The sequence below is a fragment of the Cyprinus carpio genome, chromosome A15, assembly GCF_018340385.1.
Source record: "Cyprinus carpio isolate SPL01 chromosome A15, ASM1834038v1, whole genome shotgun sequence".
NCBI lineage: Eukaryota > Metazoa > Chordata > Actinopteri > Cypriniformes > Cyprinidae > Cyprinus > Cyprinus carpio.
Window position 1 is genome coordinate 24,708,340 of NC_056586.1, and position 16,489 is coordinate 24,724,828.

A 16,489-nucleotide genomic window follows, 5' to 3' on the forward strand; every position below is an offset into this window, starting at 1 on the left:
TTTTGTAATCCGTTGTAACATTAAATAACGTGTACGAAGAAGAACATTACGTGAAGAGGAATCCGTTTATGAATTATTGCATTATGAATACAAAAAAAAGTAACATGGTGGTGTGTGTGTGTGTGTGTGTGTGTGTGTGTGTGTGTGTGGTGTGTGTGTGTGTGTGTGTGTGTGGTGTGTGTGTGTGTGTGTTAGTCCTGGGCGTCGAGGGCCCCGGTCGGGCCGCAGTGACTCCCTGCAGCAGGAAATGGCTCAGATGAGAATCAAACATCAAGAGGAGCTGACGGAGCTGCACAAGAAACGAGGAGAGGTGAACGTCTGTTATAACAGCACTTAGACTTACATTTACATTTCAATAGTAGTAGCATCTTGATAGCTCACTGCTTAAACTTCGACAGCAATAATAGCATTAGAATCAGTACCTTTATACTCATGTAAATCAGTTTAAAACTGTGCATTTCATGAAAATCAATTAAGTACTCATATTTTAAAGATTCATTTGAGTTATCACACAAACATTTTCCCTGTGTGGCATTTTTTTATTTTTAACTGTTTTAGTAAAAAAACTTTATTTAGGTAAATATTGCCTGGCTTATTATATGTATATAAATGTTTTTAAAAAACAAATCTGTGTGGGAAGCAGGTTGTTATAATTAATTAAAAGCATTAAAAAAAAAATTGTTACTTAAAATAATACAGTTTATTTAATTTGAAATGCATTTTTAACTTAAAATAAAATTGTAAAAACTTAGTTGATATTTCTAATTTAATTTAGTTGACTTTGAAGTGCTAAAATAACTAAAATGAATAAATAAAAAAATAAAAATTTGTGTACACCATTTTTAAAAAATGCTTATAAAATGACAAAAAAACACTGACAAAATTACTAAAACTATAGATATATTTTCTTATATATCTTTTCTTTCCACATTATTAAAGGAAACTATAACTGTACAAACAAGTAGGCCAATGCTATTTTTAGTATATATATCTATATTTTTTAGTTTTGTGGTTTACGTTTGGTTAAAATTATAATTTTATGTGCTTTTGTCATTTTTATTAGTTTTTTTTCATATTTCAAAATATAGTGAAAACAGGAAATATAAAAAATTTAAATTGAATAAAAAATATGAAAAAAAGAACAATCTATCGTATCAGTGATACTAAAAATAACTAAAATTAATATTCATAAAAACTAAATTTGTGTACACACATTTAAAAAATGCTTATAAAAATGACAAAAAAACACTTGACAAAAATTACTTAAACTTTAGATCAAAATTTAAAGTGAAAATATAAAATATATTCTTTTTCCAAATTCAGTAAAGAAAACTATAACTGTACAAGCAATAGGCCACTGTTATTTTAGTATTATATTGATATTTTCATATCATCAGTTTTTAAGGTAATTTAGTTTAAATTAATAATTGTATGTGCTTTTGTCATTTTTATTTGGTTTTAGTTTTTTATATTTCTTTTTAGCTTTATTTGTTTTTATTTAAAATAAAAACTTATAAAAATGACAAACACAACAAAATTACTAAAACTTTTAACTCAGGAAATATAAAAAATAAAACTGAATTCAAAATATGAAAAAAATGAAAAACTGTAGTATCAGTGGATACTAAAATAACTAAATTTAAACATAGTATAAAAAATTTTTTTACACACACATTTAAAAAAAATTACAAAACACATGACACAATTACTACAGCTTTAACTCAAAATATAGTGAAAACAGGAAATATAAAACTAAAATTGAATTCAAAATATGAAAAAAAGAACAAATTATAGTGTCAATGATACTAAAATAACTAAAATTAATAAATAAAAAAAATTGTGTACACACATTTAAAAAATACTTATAAAATGACAAAAAAAACACTTGACAAAATTACAAAAACTTTAGATCAAATTAAGTGTAAACAGAAAATATATATAGTTTTTTCCAAATTATTAAATTGAAACTAAACAACCCCCTGTACACGCAATTGGCACTTGTTATTTTAGTGATTTCTATTGATATTTTCAGTTTTTGATGTTAGTTTAGTTTAAATTTATAATTTTATGTGCTTTTGTCATTTTTATTCAGTTTTAGTTTTTTATATTTCTGTTTAGCTTTATTTGTTTTATTTAAAATAAAAAACTAATAAAAGATTACAAACATACAACAATTACTAAAAACTTTAACTCAAATATAGTGAAAACAGGACATATAAAAATTGAATTCAAAATATGAAAAAAAAGAAATAACTATAGTCTCAGTGATAGTAAAAATAGCACTGGTGGGAAAAACTGGCAATGAGAATAACTTGTTTTGTGTTTTTGTAGTTGGGCCATCAGAGCGTGAATTGAACTAAACAACCAGATTCAGCAGAAGAAAGACAAAGAGATCCAGAGTAATGAAGCCAAGTGAGTTCAGTGAAGTGATGCTTTATGAATCTGACTGAGATCAGCGGCGTGTGAAGGCTTCACGTGTGTGTGTGTGTGTGTGTGTGTGTCAGGATGCTGGAGTATCAGCAGCAGGTCTCTCATCTGGAAGGAGAGGGTCGCGAGCTCCGCAACTCTCTGGCCGATCTGGAACGAGCCAATCAGACGCTGCGAGATGAGTACGACGCCCTGCAGATCACGTTCAGCGCCCTGGAGGAGAAACTACGGAAAACCACAGAGGACAATCAGGAGCTGGTGACACGCTGGATGGCCGAGAAAGCGCAGGAGGCCAACAAACTCAACGCTGAGAACGAGAAGGACTCCAGGTCACAAACACATTCAATCTGGATGCTTCTAAAATACGCTTTCTTTTTGTACACGCTTTAAGTTCATCGTGTTTTGGTTAAACGACGTCGTTAACGGCTCGTATATGTGTGTGAGCCGAACACTCTTCCATCTCGCTGATTGATTGAGTGATCGGTCGTTAAGGGTCGTTTAAAAACAATGGAAATGTGTGATTGGCCGCCACACATCAGTTTTCTGACCATCTATGCTGAAAAAAAAAGGGGCTCGTTTCCTGACTTCCATGCAGAAATGAGCTCAATTGTGATTCTCGTCCTGATTGGTTGTTTGAAACAGGCTGGTAGGGTTCAGTAGAGTTTAAATGTGTGTGTGTGTAGTGTTTAACACACTGACATCCATTCAGACTGAGGTTTTAACGTTTGTGTTTAGAAGCATTTCTTCTGAGTTCAGTGAGTTTGTCTGAGGTTTTAGGAGTCTGGGGTTTGAAATATGTCTAAAAGCTCCAGTGAGAATTTAAGGGTTGGTTGTAATACTGTTACAGTTGATTTACAGTCATAGTGAAAACACTCTTTTTGAGCACACTTTTTTAAAATTATAAACAATTGTATCTATACAAGTATACAGTGTTATTTGGATACTATTGTAGTATTTAGTAATTTTGTATATACAAAATAAAATACTTTTTAGTTTTAGGTAACTTTTAAAAAATATTTCTATTTAGCATTTAGCTTTATAAATATTTTTTCTTTTCAGTTTCGATTGTTATAATATTAGTACTTAAACTGATTTATTTCCATTAGTTGTCAAAGCAGCATTTTCATTTTCATTTAAGTGCTTTTCAGCTTTCATCATAATTTAATTTTTTGTTTTGTTTTCATTTAGCTATTCGCTTTCTATTACACAATAATTTATTTGCCAAGGCAGCATTTTTAATTTAAGTGTTTTAAGTTTAAGTTTTTCATTTAAGTTATATGCCAAGGCAGCATTTTTAATTTAAGTGTTTTACGTTTAAGTTTTTCATCCAATATTTATATTTTATTTTATTTTAGCTTTATTTCAATTACCATTTATTAAATAGTTTTAGTAAACATTAATAACACAGGTCTAGTAGTCAAATACCTGCCAAAGTCATAGATATTATAATTTCCATTAATATTGTGCTCGTTGATTTGGGATTTTTTGGGGGTAGTTTTTGCCTTTTATGAGGGCATACTGTTTATAACCATATCGAAATACAACACATCATCCTTTTATGTCAACTCTTTTTTTTAATATGTATGAGTTCAAGGCCTGGTTAATTTCTGTAGCTTTTGGGAATCCTGTTAAATCCTCTGGATGCTGTTTTCTGATTGGTCTAGAGATGATGACATCGAAGTTCTCTCAGAGGATGCTGGGAAGGGAACGGGTGAAACGTCACCGGGCAGACAGACCAGTCGCACACCCAGGTAAACACACACACACACACACACACACACACGACTGAATGCAGGAACTGATGCTGTGTGTGTGTTTCTCAGCAGACGAGCGTCTCAGCCTCCTCCTCCTGCTGGACTGCTGGATTCCATCTCTACTATCTTTGGGTTACGTCTCAGTCTGTGTGTATGGACACAAGCAGTTTCTTTCCTTCTTCATTTTGTCCACAAAACTTGTCTAGAACATCTCCAGCTCATATTTAAGCTCAAAATCTAAAGCAAGACTTGTCGTAATGATCCTAAAATGTGCCAAAAACGTTTCTTATTTTGGCCTGGACATGTTTTTGTAACACTCTTTTGTTTGTGTGTGTGAGGAGTGTGAATGTGTGGTGTGTGTGGTGGTGTTGTGTGTGTGTGTGTGTGTACTGATTCCTACACTCTCTCTGTGTCTGCAGCTTGTCTGATTCTGTCCAACCTGGTTTCGTCCCATCGGACTCCAGGTGATGCACTGTGGTGTCAGGATGTGTGTGTGTGTGTGTGTGTGTGTGTGTGTGGTGTGTGGCTGGTGTGTGTGTGTGGTGTGTGTGTGTGTGTGTGTGTGTGTGTGTGTGTGTGTGTGTGTGTGTGTTTGTGTGTGAGAGGGACTCTGTGCTGATGTGAACCCAGAAGCATGCTAACAGAATTATATTTCAGAAGGGCTGTGAAAGGGATTGTGGGTAACTGCTCTGAATGCTCCCCATTCCTCGTATACGTGTCATTTCCTGCAGGATGCTGCTGTGTTTTTTGGAGATATCTGTGATGTTTGCAGGCTGCCCGCTGCTCTGTGTGTAGTTGTGTGTGAGTTTTGGCTGGGTGGGTGATTTGCCAGAAGAAACTATGAGGCTGGGAGAGACATCCTCTATGATTTTATATTGGTTTTGCATTCAGTGATCTGACGGGAATTATATTAGGAATGATCTGATAATGTCTGGTTTAATTGTGCATTTATCGTACGTAATTATATATATATATATATATATATATTAGATATAGATAATATATATTATATATATATATTGCTTTACAATCAATGCCAAATAAAACATAAAATATATATATATATATATATATATATATCTATATATATATATATATAATATATATAGATATATTATATATTATATATTAAATATAGCAAAAATCAAAATATAAAAACATTAATAAATATATAATTAATAAATTATAAAACATTAATAATATCTAACATTAGATATCTTTATTTATATATATACATATATATATATATATATATATATATAGAATAAATATATATATATATTATATATATATATATAAAGTTTTTTTTTTTTTTTTTTAAAACCAATGTTTTAGCCTTTTACATGTTTTATTAAATCACATAATCAAATTGTAAAAATATTTCTGTGCATTTATGGCATTAAAAATATTTGTAGTTAGGATTTATTTTAGATGTCTGAATTAAATTGCAATTTACTTGAGTTTGGCGTTTTCCTTCTAATTATTTATAAAGCACATCAAAATAAATGGACATCGCAATTTTTTATGAAAATTTTACACACGTATAATAATTTATAAAACTTAAATATATTTTTTAAATATAGACATAAGCATTTTTTAGTTTGTATTTTACACACATTCTAATCTATAAAAATTAAATATGGTTTTAAATATCAAAATCATCACCCACCCAAATTGGCTGCATAGATTTGAGTTTGCTTTGAAGCGTCTTATTTGCATCAGTTTTGTTTGTGAGTCAAAGAGGCGAGTTTTATATTCCGCCTCAAACATTGCCGTGCTATAATCAGTGTTACAGATGCAGTTATAAGCGCTTCAGTCCCGTGAATGACCCTCTTATGACTTACCTCCAGGATGACTTCAGCTCAGCCCAGTGCGGACACATGCTTTTTTTTTTTTTTTCTCAGAAGGCGTCGCTCGGTGAATTCGTTCAGCTCGTCTCCTGAAGGCGCAGAGGTGCCTTCGGCCTGCGCTGATGTCCGAGTTCCCTCCACTGCGCTCCACGTCTTTGTGAGTGTCACTTTCATTCTTTCTCTTTCATGCATCCTTCACGTCTGATCTGCTGAGGTGGGTTTTAAAGGTCAGTGATGTGATGTAAAAGGTGTCTGATATCCCAGGTCTCCTCCCAGTCCGTCCGCCCCTCCCAGCACCCCCTCTTAATTATTTCCCAGCATGCTCTAGTCGTGCATTGCTGGTTCGAGGTGGCGGCTGATACTTTGGACGTTTTTGCTGAATACGAGTCTTTTAGAGAACCGATTGTGACCTCGACAGCAGCGTCCAACAGAACGACGACACAAAGGAGGGCCAGACGGGAGGAGAACGTTACACTGGTGCATGATCTCAAGTTTTCAAGCTGAGACCTTTAAAACAAGCTCAAAACGGGAGAAAGCTGTCATTTTGCTTTAGACTCGGAGCAAGTGATTTGGTTGAATTTCCATTTCATTTTCAGTCAGAGTTTGGTGAGTCTGAATGCTACAAGTTTTAAAAGCAACAAACCAGGAAGCCCCACTACATATCAGTGCACTAATAACACTGTAAATGTAATTTAATCAAATTAAATTGAATCCTTCTATTGTGTTGCAGGTCAGTTTGACCCACACTTGATTTTCAGACTGCTTGAACTATTTATTTCTTTTTCCAGTTTTATGAATATTTCTCATTTAGAGTCATTAATGTGATTGGAAAGTTTCAACACACAAAAGCAGTCTTAAGTCTCTGGGGTATATTTATAGCAACAGCCAACAATACATTGTATGGGTCAAAATTATAGATTTTATTTTATGCCAAAAATGCATTAGGATATTAATAAAGATCAGTATCCTGAAGATATTTGTAAATTTCCCCTACTGTAAATATATCAAAAACTTAATTTTTGAATTAGTGATATGCATGCTAAGAACTTAATTTGGACAACTTTAAAGCTGATTTTTCTCAATATTTAGATTTTTTTGCTCCCTCAGATTCCAGTATTTTCAAATATTGTATCTCAGACAATATTGTCCTCCTAACAAACCATACATCTATGGAAAGATCTAAAAAATTATTGAAAAATATTGACCGTTATAACTGGTTTTTGTTAGGTCCAGGGTCCGGGTGTGTTTTTTGGACCTTTAATGTGGGCTCATATTGACTCCCGCCATTGGTTTCCATGCAATTTGCCAAAATCCATCTCACAAAAATAAGAAGTATTTGTATTTTTTGTGTGTTGCAGATAATTAATAAACATAAAAATAGGGGGTCAGATTGACGCTATAGAATTTAGTGAAATTTGAAAACGTGGCAAATCAATCAAATAAAAGAGTGACAAACTTAGTATCAGCAAATTTCTACTAAGTTGTCATATACATTGTAATATCTGTGTGGGATTATTTTGATTTTTAAAATTAACTGCAAGTTACATACCATCCAAAAAAAATTTTTTAAATCACATTTCTCCAAATAATGATTGATGTCACTTATTTATAAGTTTCTATAGGATTTGCATTTTTCGCGCTCCTGTATTTTACGGAACGAGGATTAGGGCCAAGCATAATAAAAAAAATAAAATCATTCTCGAGCATTAAAGTCATTATATTTGCGAGATATGATCGTAACAAACTATCGTTAAATTTCGAGGAAAAAAAAGTCTAAATACTCATCTTAGCCTGAAATAAAATCTCATTAAATATCGAGAATAAAGTCGTTGTGTTTCGAGATTAAACTCTTTAAATTTCGAGAAAAAAAAGGTGAGAAATACAATCTTGAGGATAAACTCATTACCTTACACGCCATTAATGGCACATGCCGTACGGTTTAATTTATCATAGCTGTCCAAGGGGTGCCAGAGTGCAGTTGTGGGTGAAGCCAGCGATAACCTTTCATCGTTGGACAAAAGCGAGTACCTACATCGCGCAAATTGGACCTGATTTTTTTTTCTTCTAAAAAGACCTGGACCGCTTGCAATTCTCTTTGTGTCATAATAGCTAAAGTTGCAGTATTTCTTTGTAACTGGAAGAAAGTCTAAAATATAGCTTGGACTAAGTGATCCAACTCTGCCATGTCCTCTATAGGCTATGCAATGAACACTGATCGAATGCGTTATTCTCTACATTTCATTTCGCACTTTTTTTCTCGAAACACAACGACTTTTATTCTCGAAATTTAATGAGTTTATGTCTCAATATTGCTTTCGACTTTTTCTCTCGAAATTTAACGAGGTTTTTTTTTCTCGAAACACAACGACTTTATTCCTCGATATTTAATGAGTTTATTCTCAAGATTGTATTTTCGACTTTTTTTTTGTCGAAATTTAATGAGTTTAATCTCGCAATATAATGACTTTAATCTCGAGATGGTTTTATTTTTTTATTAATGCTTGGCCCTAATCCTCTTCCGTAGTATTTTGCACACACATTACATTTTGAAGTTTTTTTTCAACAACAACAAAAAAAAATAATCGACCAAAATTCACAACCGTAAGGGTATTATGTATCCTTTTATTTCTCATATTTCGTTTTTTAGTCTCTGGCAGGTTACAATAAAAGTTTTCTGTTTTTGCATGAATCTGTTGTCAGTTTATTTAGTTTTTGGATGAATTGCATGGAGATCAACACAAAACCCACATTTTCTGAATTTCAAACGTTTAATACGAGTCTCTAAAAGCAGAACCGTAAAACTCAAAACTGATTGTGTTTGTGTGTAGGACGCCCACGATGGAGAAGTGAACGCGGTGAGGTTTAGTCCAGGTTCCCGTCTGCTTGCCACGGGAGGAATGGACCGCAGAGTGAAGCTCTGGGAGGTCGTTTCTGGTACTGTACTCCTGTATTATCACTCACAGTTTCATCAGGGTTCAGAGGTCAGTGATGAGATGTAAAAGGTCTGAAGCCTCCGTCTCCTTCAGTCCTCCCGTCCCTCCCAGCAGCCTCTCTTCATGTGGTCCAGCGTGCTCTAGTCGTGCATCGCTGGTTTCAGGAGGCGGCTGATATTCTGGACGTTTCTGCTGTATATGTAGAGTCTTTTAGAGAATAAGAAGACTTGATAGCAGCCGCGTCAAACAGAAGCACGACACACAGGAGGGCCGGACTGAAGGAGAACGCCTGACAGGCTCGTGATCTCAAGTTTTCAAGCTGAGACCTTCACTCGTTTCAAAGAGAAATCATGCCAGCTCAGTTTCACAAGGTTTAATGAAACGACTGCAGAGATTCTGTTTCCTGCTGAAGCAAAGATTCAGTAGATGTGAGGTTTTAAAAGCTTGTTTTGCTTCTCCAGGCCGATGTGAACCTAAAGGTGCGCTGACGGGGAGTAATGCTGGAATCACCAGCATAGAGTTTGATAGTGCGGTGAGTTATTCTGTCTACATTATTATTAACATTACATCTTTTAATAAGGATACAGCTGCTTATAAAAGAGAAGAATCTCTGATGTGTCCCCAATGCAGAAAACACAGACAGAATCATTTACTGATGAAACTTACTATATAATTGCTGGATTTTTGGCCAATTTTTGGATGAATAAATCAATTTCACCATTTTATTTAATACAAATTATCATCAAATACACACTAAAACTCTTAAATTCTTCACTGCAAGATTGATTATTGTAGAAAATATACAAACTAAATATTTTTTACTATTTTTTTTTTCAATTAATATTAATTCATTTAATATTTGATTAAAGTTTAATTAACTGTATGTTAGTTTATTTTCAACTTACTTTTCAAACAGGTTTCAACTTTTAAATGCATCAGGATTTTTTTTGAGAATTGTAAAAAATGACAAATTAAATTATTTATTTAATTAAATATTAATTACATTATTATTAATACATTAATGTTTAATATTTAACTCTTTAGTTCTTCACTGCAAGCCAGCAAATTAAAAGTTTGGTTTAACTTTATGCCAGATATTTCACTTAAAAAAAAAAAAAAAAAAAAAAAAACAATATTCTGTCTTAAAATAATTTTTTTAATTTTCATTTGATTACATTTTAGAATATTAAATTAAAGTTTTATGAATTCACCTATTAGACGTGATATTTGATTTATTAAAAATAATGTGACTCTTTAAAACAGAACCCAGAAAAATAAAATAGAAAACACAGAATTAGGGGGAAAATAAAAATGTATTTAATAAGGCCATAAAGACCTCATGAAATGATTTAACAAATGCAAATTCTGCATATTTTCAAATATTGTTACTGGAAAATATCCTTAAAGTCAGCATGAAGTGAAAATTCTGTAGGTCTTTTTAGCAAATGCATGTTATTGATCTAATTGTGATGCATACGTTTATTTTTTTAACATTGTAATTTTTCATTTCAATTCACAACACAATTTGCTACTTAATATAACTCATTGGATACAGTCATTGTTTATAATATCGGCTAACGGGGGCGCTACGGGACATTTTCATTCAACGAGCATTTTTATTTAGTTTTGTTCATTCAGCAGATGCTTGCACACAACAAAATGCTATGAATCCATTTAAAATAATGCATGTATCTGCTAAATGTTAGGAGCTCATTGTCATATATAGATAAAAAGCCACAAAATCCCATAACATGAGTGAGATGTAATGCATGTGTTCAGCCAGTGATGAACACAGATGAAAGCGAGTCTGACAGCAGTGTGCTTGTGCTCCGCAGGGCTCGTATCTACTGGCTGCGTCGAATGATTTCGCCAGCAGAATCTGGACCGTGGATGACCTCAGACTGCGGGTGAGCCATACACGCACGCTAGCATATAACCAAAGACTTGAGCAGTTGTTTTAGTCTGAGCACATGTGCAGTTTTTAGTTTGGCTTGCTTTAAAAAAATAAGGCAGCTGCATCGTTGTCGGCTCAAAGGTCAGTGATGTGATGTAAAAGGTCTGATGTCCAGCTCTTCCTCCAGTCTCCTCGTCCCTCCCAGCCGGCCCTATTAATTTTCCCAGCATGCTCTAGTTGTGCAGTCCTGGTTTAATGTGGCGGCTGATATTATGGATGTTTCTCTCTTGTTTTAGAGAATCCATTGAGACTCTGACAGAAGCATCCCACAGAAACTTGACACACAGGAGGGCTGGACTGAAGGAGGCTGGTCAGCTGATCTCAAAAATCATTCTGAGACCGTTTTGGTGTGTTGTTGGTTAGCTGGTTTGTGGTGTTTTATCATCTGAGACCTGAATCTGTGTGTTTGCTACTAGAAGCCACACACTTTAAGTGTTTAATTCATTGTATTTGTCTCTTCCCGAAGCACACGCTCACAGGGCACAGCGGGATGTGAGGGCACAGCGGAGGAATTCGGTTTTATTACCCATGTGCTGCTCGGTTTTCTCCTCGATAACACTCGGATCGTCTCCGGCAGCTACGATCGAACGCTCAAGCTCTGGGACTTACGCAGCAAAGTCTGTAAGAGACTCTTAGTAGTTATACTTCTTCTTAAGTGCCGCTGTCTGAGAGTAAGATGCAAAACAGTGCTTGAAAATGATGTTGGGTTTTTGTCCTTTTGTCCTTTTGTTTGTCCATTTCTGTGTTGCAAACTAAATATTAACTGTTGAATTAATGTTAATTAAATTAAATATTCATTATTCATTTTTTAATTAATTCTTTTTTAAAATATTTTTAATTTTAATATTTATTTATATAATATTTTTAAAAACTTTTTAACAGGTTTTAATTTTAAATTCAGCAGGATTTCTAGTGAATATTGTAAAAATAATAGACAAAATATTTTTTATTTTTTAATATTATATTACATTATATTTTAAATATTATAATAATTTAATATTACATTAATGTTTGATTAACATTTAATTAACATTAAATATTAGTTAATTTCAAGTTTTCAACAGGTTTCAACTTTAAATGCATTAGAATTTCTAATAAGAATTGTAAAAAAAGGCAAATATTAATATTAATTACATTATTATTATTATTGTTTTAATTATTTTTAAATTAATATCAATTTAGTTTAATATTACGTTAATACTTGATTAAATATTAGTTCATTTTCAACTTTTCAACAGGTTTAAACTTTAAATGCATCAGAATTTCTAATAAGAATTTTAAAAATGACGAACAACATATTAATTTTAATTAATTTTAAATATTTATTTAATTAATATTTAATTAATATTAAATATTAGTTCATTTTGTTTTAATTTATTAAATTATTTTTAAATTAATATAAATTTAGTTTAATATTACATGAATACTTGATTCAGATTTAATTAACATTAAATTATTAGTTTGTTTTTCAACTTTTCAACAGGTTTCAGCTTTAAATGCATCATAATTTCAAATGAGCATTGTACAAATTACTTAATATTAATTCACGTTTAAGTTCATTTTAACTACATTTATGTTTAATATTAGTTTAGTTGTTTATTTCCTGCAGAAACAGACAAAACTAAAATGTGAAACAGTAGTTTTATGGTAGAATTTGTACACATTTTGTTGGTGAGAATTGCTGGTTGCTCTTAACTGTCTTGAAGTTTCTAATAAGGCTGTCTTTCTCTCAGGCATGAAGACGGTGTTCGCTGGTTCGAGCTGTAATGACATCGTCTGCACGGAGCAGTGTGTGATGAGCGGACACTTTGATAAGAAAATTCGTTTCTGGGACATCAGGTGAGTCGTGATCTGTCTGGAGGAGACGTGGAGTTAGGATGCAGTGCTCAGATCACTAATGTTTCTGGTGCTTAGGTCGGAGAGTATCGTGCGTGAGCTGGAGCTGCTGGGACGCGTTACATCTTTGGACCTCAATCACGACCGGACCGAGCTGCTGAGCTGCTCTCGTGACGATCTGGTGAAGATCATCGACCTGCGCAGTATTGCAGTGCGACAGACGTTTAAGTGCGTTGCTCTGACTCTTTACTGTGTGATTGTTTTCTGTCTGTTGTTTGTTACTCTTAGTGCTTCTGTTGTCCTCATTTGTAAGTCGCTGTGACTAAATGACTAAATGTTTGGTATTCCAACTTAAAATGCATGGAGATTCTCCTGTGTTTCTGCAGTGCTCAAGGGTTCAAGTGCGGTTCAGACTTCACCAGGGTCACGTTCAGGTGAGTTTGTTTTTCATATCGTTTATGCACCCTTTTAAAATTGACTAGTTAGTAAGCAGCTTGAGGAAATCCTGTCTAATTAGGCTGGTTTGGGTCATTTGAACTATACAGGTGTGTTTCTAATGACTTCTATATGGATGCTAGGCACAAATCCTCAATTATTAATACATATTCAATTAATAATTAGGCTAAAGGCATTAAAACGGTTGTTTATAGTGTAGGTCTGGGGTTCCCAAACTTTTTGTCAGCTGAAGGCCATAGATGTAAAATATTTACTCGAAGCCCCCTAAAAATGTAAATTAATATTTTAATAATGGTCACATTACATGCAAGTAAACAGATAAAATATATTTTTAAATTGTTTTTATTTTTATATGTGTATATATATGGCTACACAACTGGCATAAAAATAATTACTTTGTCAAATATTGCGATTTGAACTGTTATTATTATTATTATATTATTACAATTTATTAGTTAAGTGCTCTAATTATATAAATGTGATGTCAGTTACAGTTGTACTTTAAACAAATGAAAATATGACAGTATGATATTTTAATGATATAGTTAATAAAGTATAGATAAAGTATTTATGTTTTAAATTCTTTACTTTCAAACATTCAAATCCACGAGCTTTTATTTTAGCCAGATTGTTGGTTATTTATCATTTGGTTGAATTAGTTAGCTCTCATCAGCTCGGAAGGCTGGTTCATCATCACCTGACTGCATCTGTGGTGCGCGTGTATGAGCTCTGAGTGGTGTGTGTTTTCAGTCTGATGGGAGTTATGTGGCGGGGCTGGTTCTGCAGACGGTGTTCTGTACATTTGGAACGTTCTGACGGGGAAACTAGACAAAACCCTTGATAAGGGACACAGGTGAGCAGGACACACACACACACATACACACACACACATTCACAATCACACACATACTCTCAATCCCACACACTCTCTCTCACACACACACACACTCACACGCACACACAACACATGCACAAACACACACACTCACACACACACACACACACACACACATCGCAATCAACACGCACACAAAATAATTGCATAATCACACACACACACACACACACTATCTCACTCACACACACACACACACTCACAATCACACTCACAATCACACGCACACACAATAGTTGCACAAACAATCTCACACAAACACACACACTCTCACACTCACACATTCTCACTATCACACACTCTCACAATCACACGCATACAATACATGCACAAACACACACAGACACACACACACACCTCATGTACAAACAGACACACACACACACACACACACACACACACACACACACACACACACACACACACACACACTCTCTCACTCACACACACACTCTCACAATCACACACACACACACAATACATGCACAATCACACACACACACACACACACAATACATGCACAATCACACACACACACACAAACACACACATACACTCTCTCACTCACACACTCTCACAATCTCACACACACACACACACACACACAATACATGCACAAACACACACTCACACACACATGCACAAACACACACACACAAACACACACACACAACACATGCACAAACACACACACACACGCACACACACAGACAGACAAAAAGGCCTTAGTTTAAATTCACCCTTCTGCCATTTAAAGGGATAGTTCACCCTAAAATGAAATTTCTGTTATTAATTATTCACCCTCATGTCGTTCCCAACCCGTTAGACCTTCGTTCATCGAATACTATTTGTGCACAAAGAAAACAAAAGTAATGATTTTATTCAACAATTTTTCTGGTTTTTTTTTGTAAAATTAATTAAATAGTAATAGAGATTGGTTGGATGTTGTATTTTCAAACGCTGAAGTCTTGCTAATACAGGACATTTACATCTAGAGACTTTATTAACGTTTTGTGTATATGCACGCTGCAAAAATAGTGTGCATCGTATGCCATTCTGAACATACTTGTGTTTGTGAATAATTTACAGCTGTACAAATGCATTTTGGCTAAACTTGGTCTTTCCGTCCTGTTTGTAGTTCTGCCATAAACTCGGTGTCCTGGTCTCCGTCGGGTGCGTACGTGGCCAGCGTTGAGAAAGGAAGCAAGGCCGTGCTCTGGTCTGACATGTGAGCGGCCGCTCTGTTCCTCCGCAGTGATTGGATGAAACGGACTGTAAAGACAGAAGGAAAGTGAGCCCACCCTCACGTCCCACTGGCCTCTTGAACTACCTTTCCCACAATGCCCTCTGTTTGGCTGTCTGTGTATGTGTGATCAGACAGCACCGTACACGTGTTATACATGTTTCTATCAGCTTTCATGTACTGTCTGTCTCACACACACTCGACGTGAGTTGATGGAGATCACTGTGACTCTCTCTGTCCTACACGACTCTTACTGCTCATTTTAACACGCCTTTAAAATAGTGTGTGTTTGTGTGTGTTTACGGTCAGAGTTTATGCTCTGCCTTTTACAGATACAGGCCATCAAACTGTGTGTGTGGGGGTGTGTCTGTGTGTGTGTGTGTAATTGTGTCTGGGGAGTGTGTGTGTGTGTGTGTGTGTCTAGGGGTGTGTGTCTGTGTCTCTGTTTGTGGGAGTGTGTGTGTGTGTGTGTGTGTGTGTCTGCCTGTGTCTCTGTCTGTGTGTGTCTGGGCTTGTGTGTGTGTGTGTGTAATTGTGTCTGGGGAGTGTGTGTGTGTGTGTCTAGGGGTGTGTGTCTGTGTCTCTGTTTGTGGGAGTGTGTGTGTGTCTGCCTGTGTCTCTGTCTGTGTGTGTCTGGGCTTGTGTGTGTGTGTGTAATTGTGTCTGGGGAGTGTGTCTGTGTCTCTGTTTGTGGGAGTGTGTGTGTGTGTGTGTGTGTGTGTGTGTGTGTGTGTGTGTGTCTGCCTGTGTCTCTGTCTGTGTGTGTCTGGGGTTGTGTGTGTGTAATTGTGTCTGGGGAGTGTGTGTGTCTAGGGGTGTGTGTCTGTGTCTCTGTTTGTGGGAGTGTGTGTGCGGTGTGTGTGTGTGGGAGTGAGTTGTGTGTGTGTGTCATGTCTGTGTGTGTGTGTGTGTGTGTGAATTGTGTCTGGGGTTGTGTGTGTGTGTGTGTTAATTGTGTCTGGGTGTGTGTGTCTGGGGTGTGTGTCTGTGTCTCTGTTTGTGGTTTGTGTGTGTGTGTGTGTGTTGTGTGTGTGTGTGTGTGTGTGCCTGTGTCTCTGTCTGTGTGTGTCTGGGGTGTGTGGTGTGTGTCTGTGAGTGTGTGTGTCTAGGGGTGTGTGTTGTGTGGCTCTGTTTGTGGGAG

General features: G+C 35.0%; 1 protein-coding gene and 3 non-coding genes across 4 annotated transcripts; all 4 read left to right on the forward strand.

The window, feature by feature from the left end:
- The first annotated feature begins 247 nt into the window (after positions 1 to 247).
- LOC109076966 (autophagy-related protein 16-like) lies at positions 248 to 13,530 on the forward strand. The gene is made up of 15 exons (XM_042771748.1): positions 248 to 310; positions 2,369 to 2,412; positions 2,505 to 2,804; positions 4,092 to 4,178; positions 4,251 to 4,313; positions 4,601 to 4,645; positions 6,086 to 6,188; positions 8,860 to 8,965; positions 9,426 to 9,496; positions 10,800 to 10,871; positions 11,385 to 11,409; positions 11,447 to 11,539; positions 12,652 to 12,757; positions 12,833 to 12,982; positions 13,141 to 13,530. The coding sequence occupies exons 1-15, from the start codon at positions 248 to 250 to the stop codon at positions 13,190 to 13,192; spliced, it is 1,380 nt and encodes a 459-aa protein (XP_042627682.1). The 3' UTR covers positions 13,193 to 13,530.
- Positions 6,258 to 6,539, forward strand: LOC122147871. The gene has a single exon (XR_006161870.1).
- On the forward strand, positions 9,012 to 9,291 carry LOC122147872. The gene has a single exon (XR_006161871.1).
- LOC122147873 lies at positions 10,999 to 11,259 on the forward strand. Its single transcript, XR_006161872.1, has one exon.
- Positions 13,531 to 16,489: the final 2,959 nt, after the last annotated feature.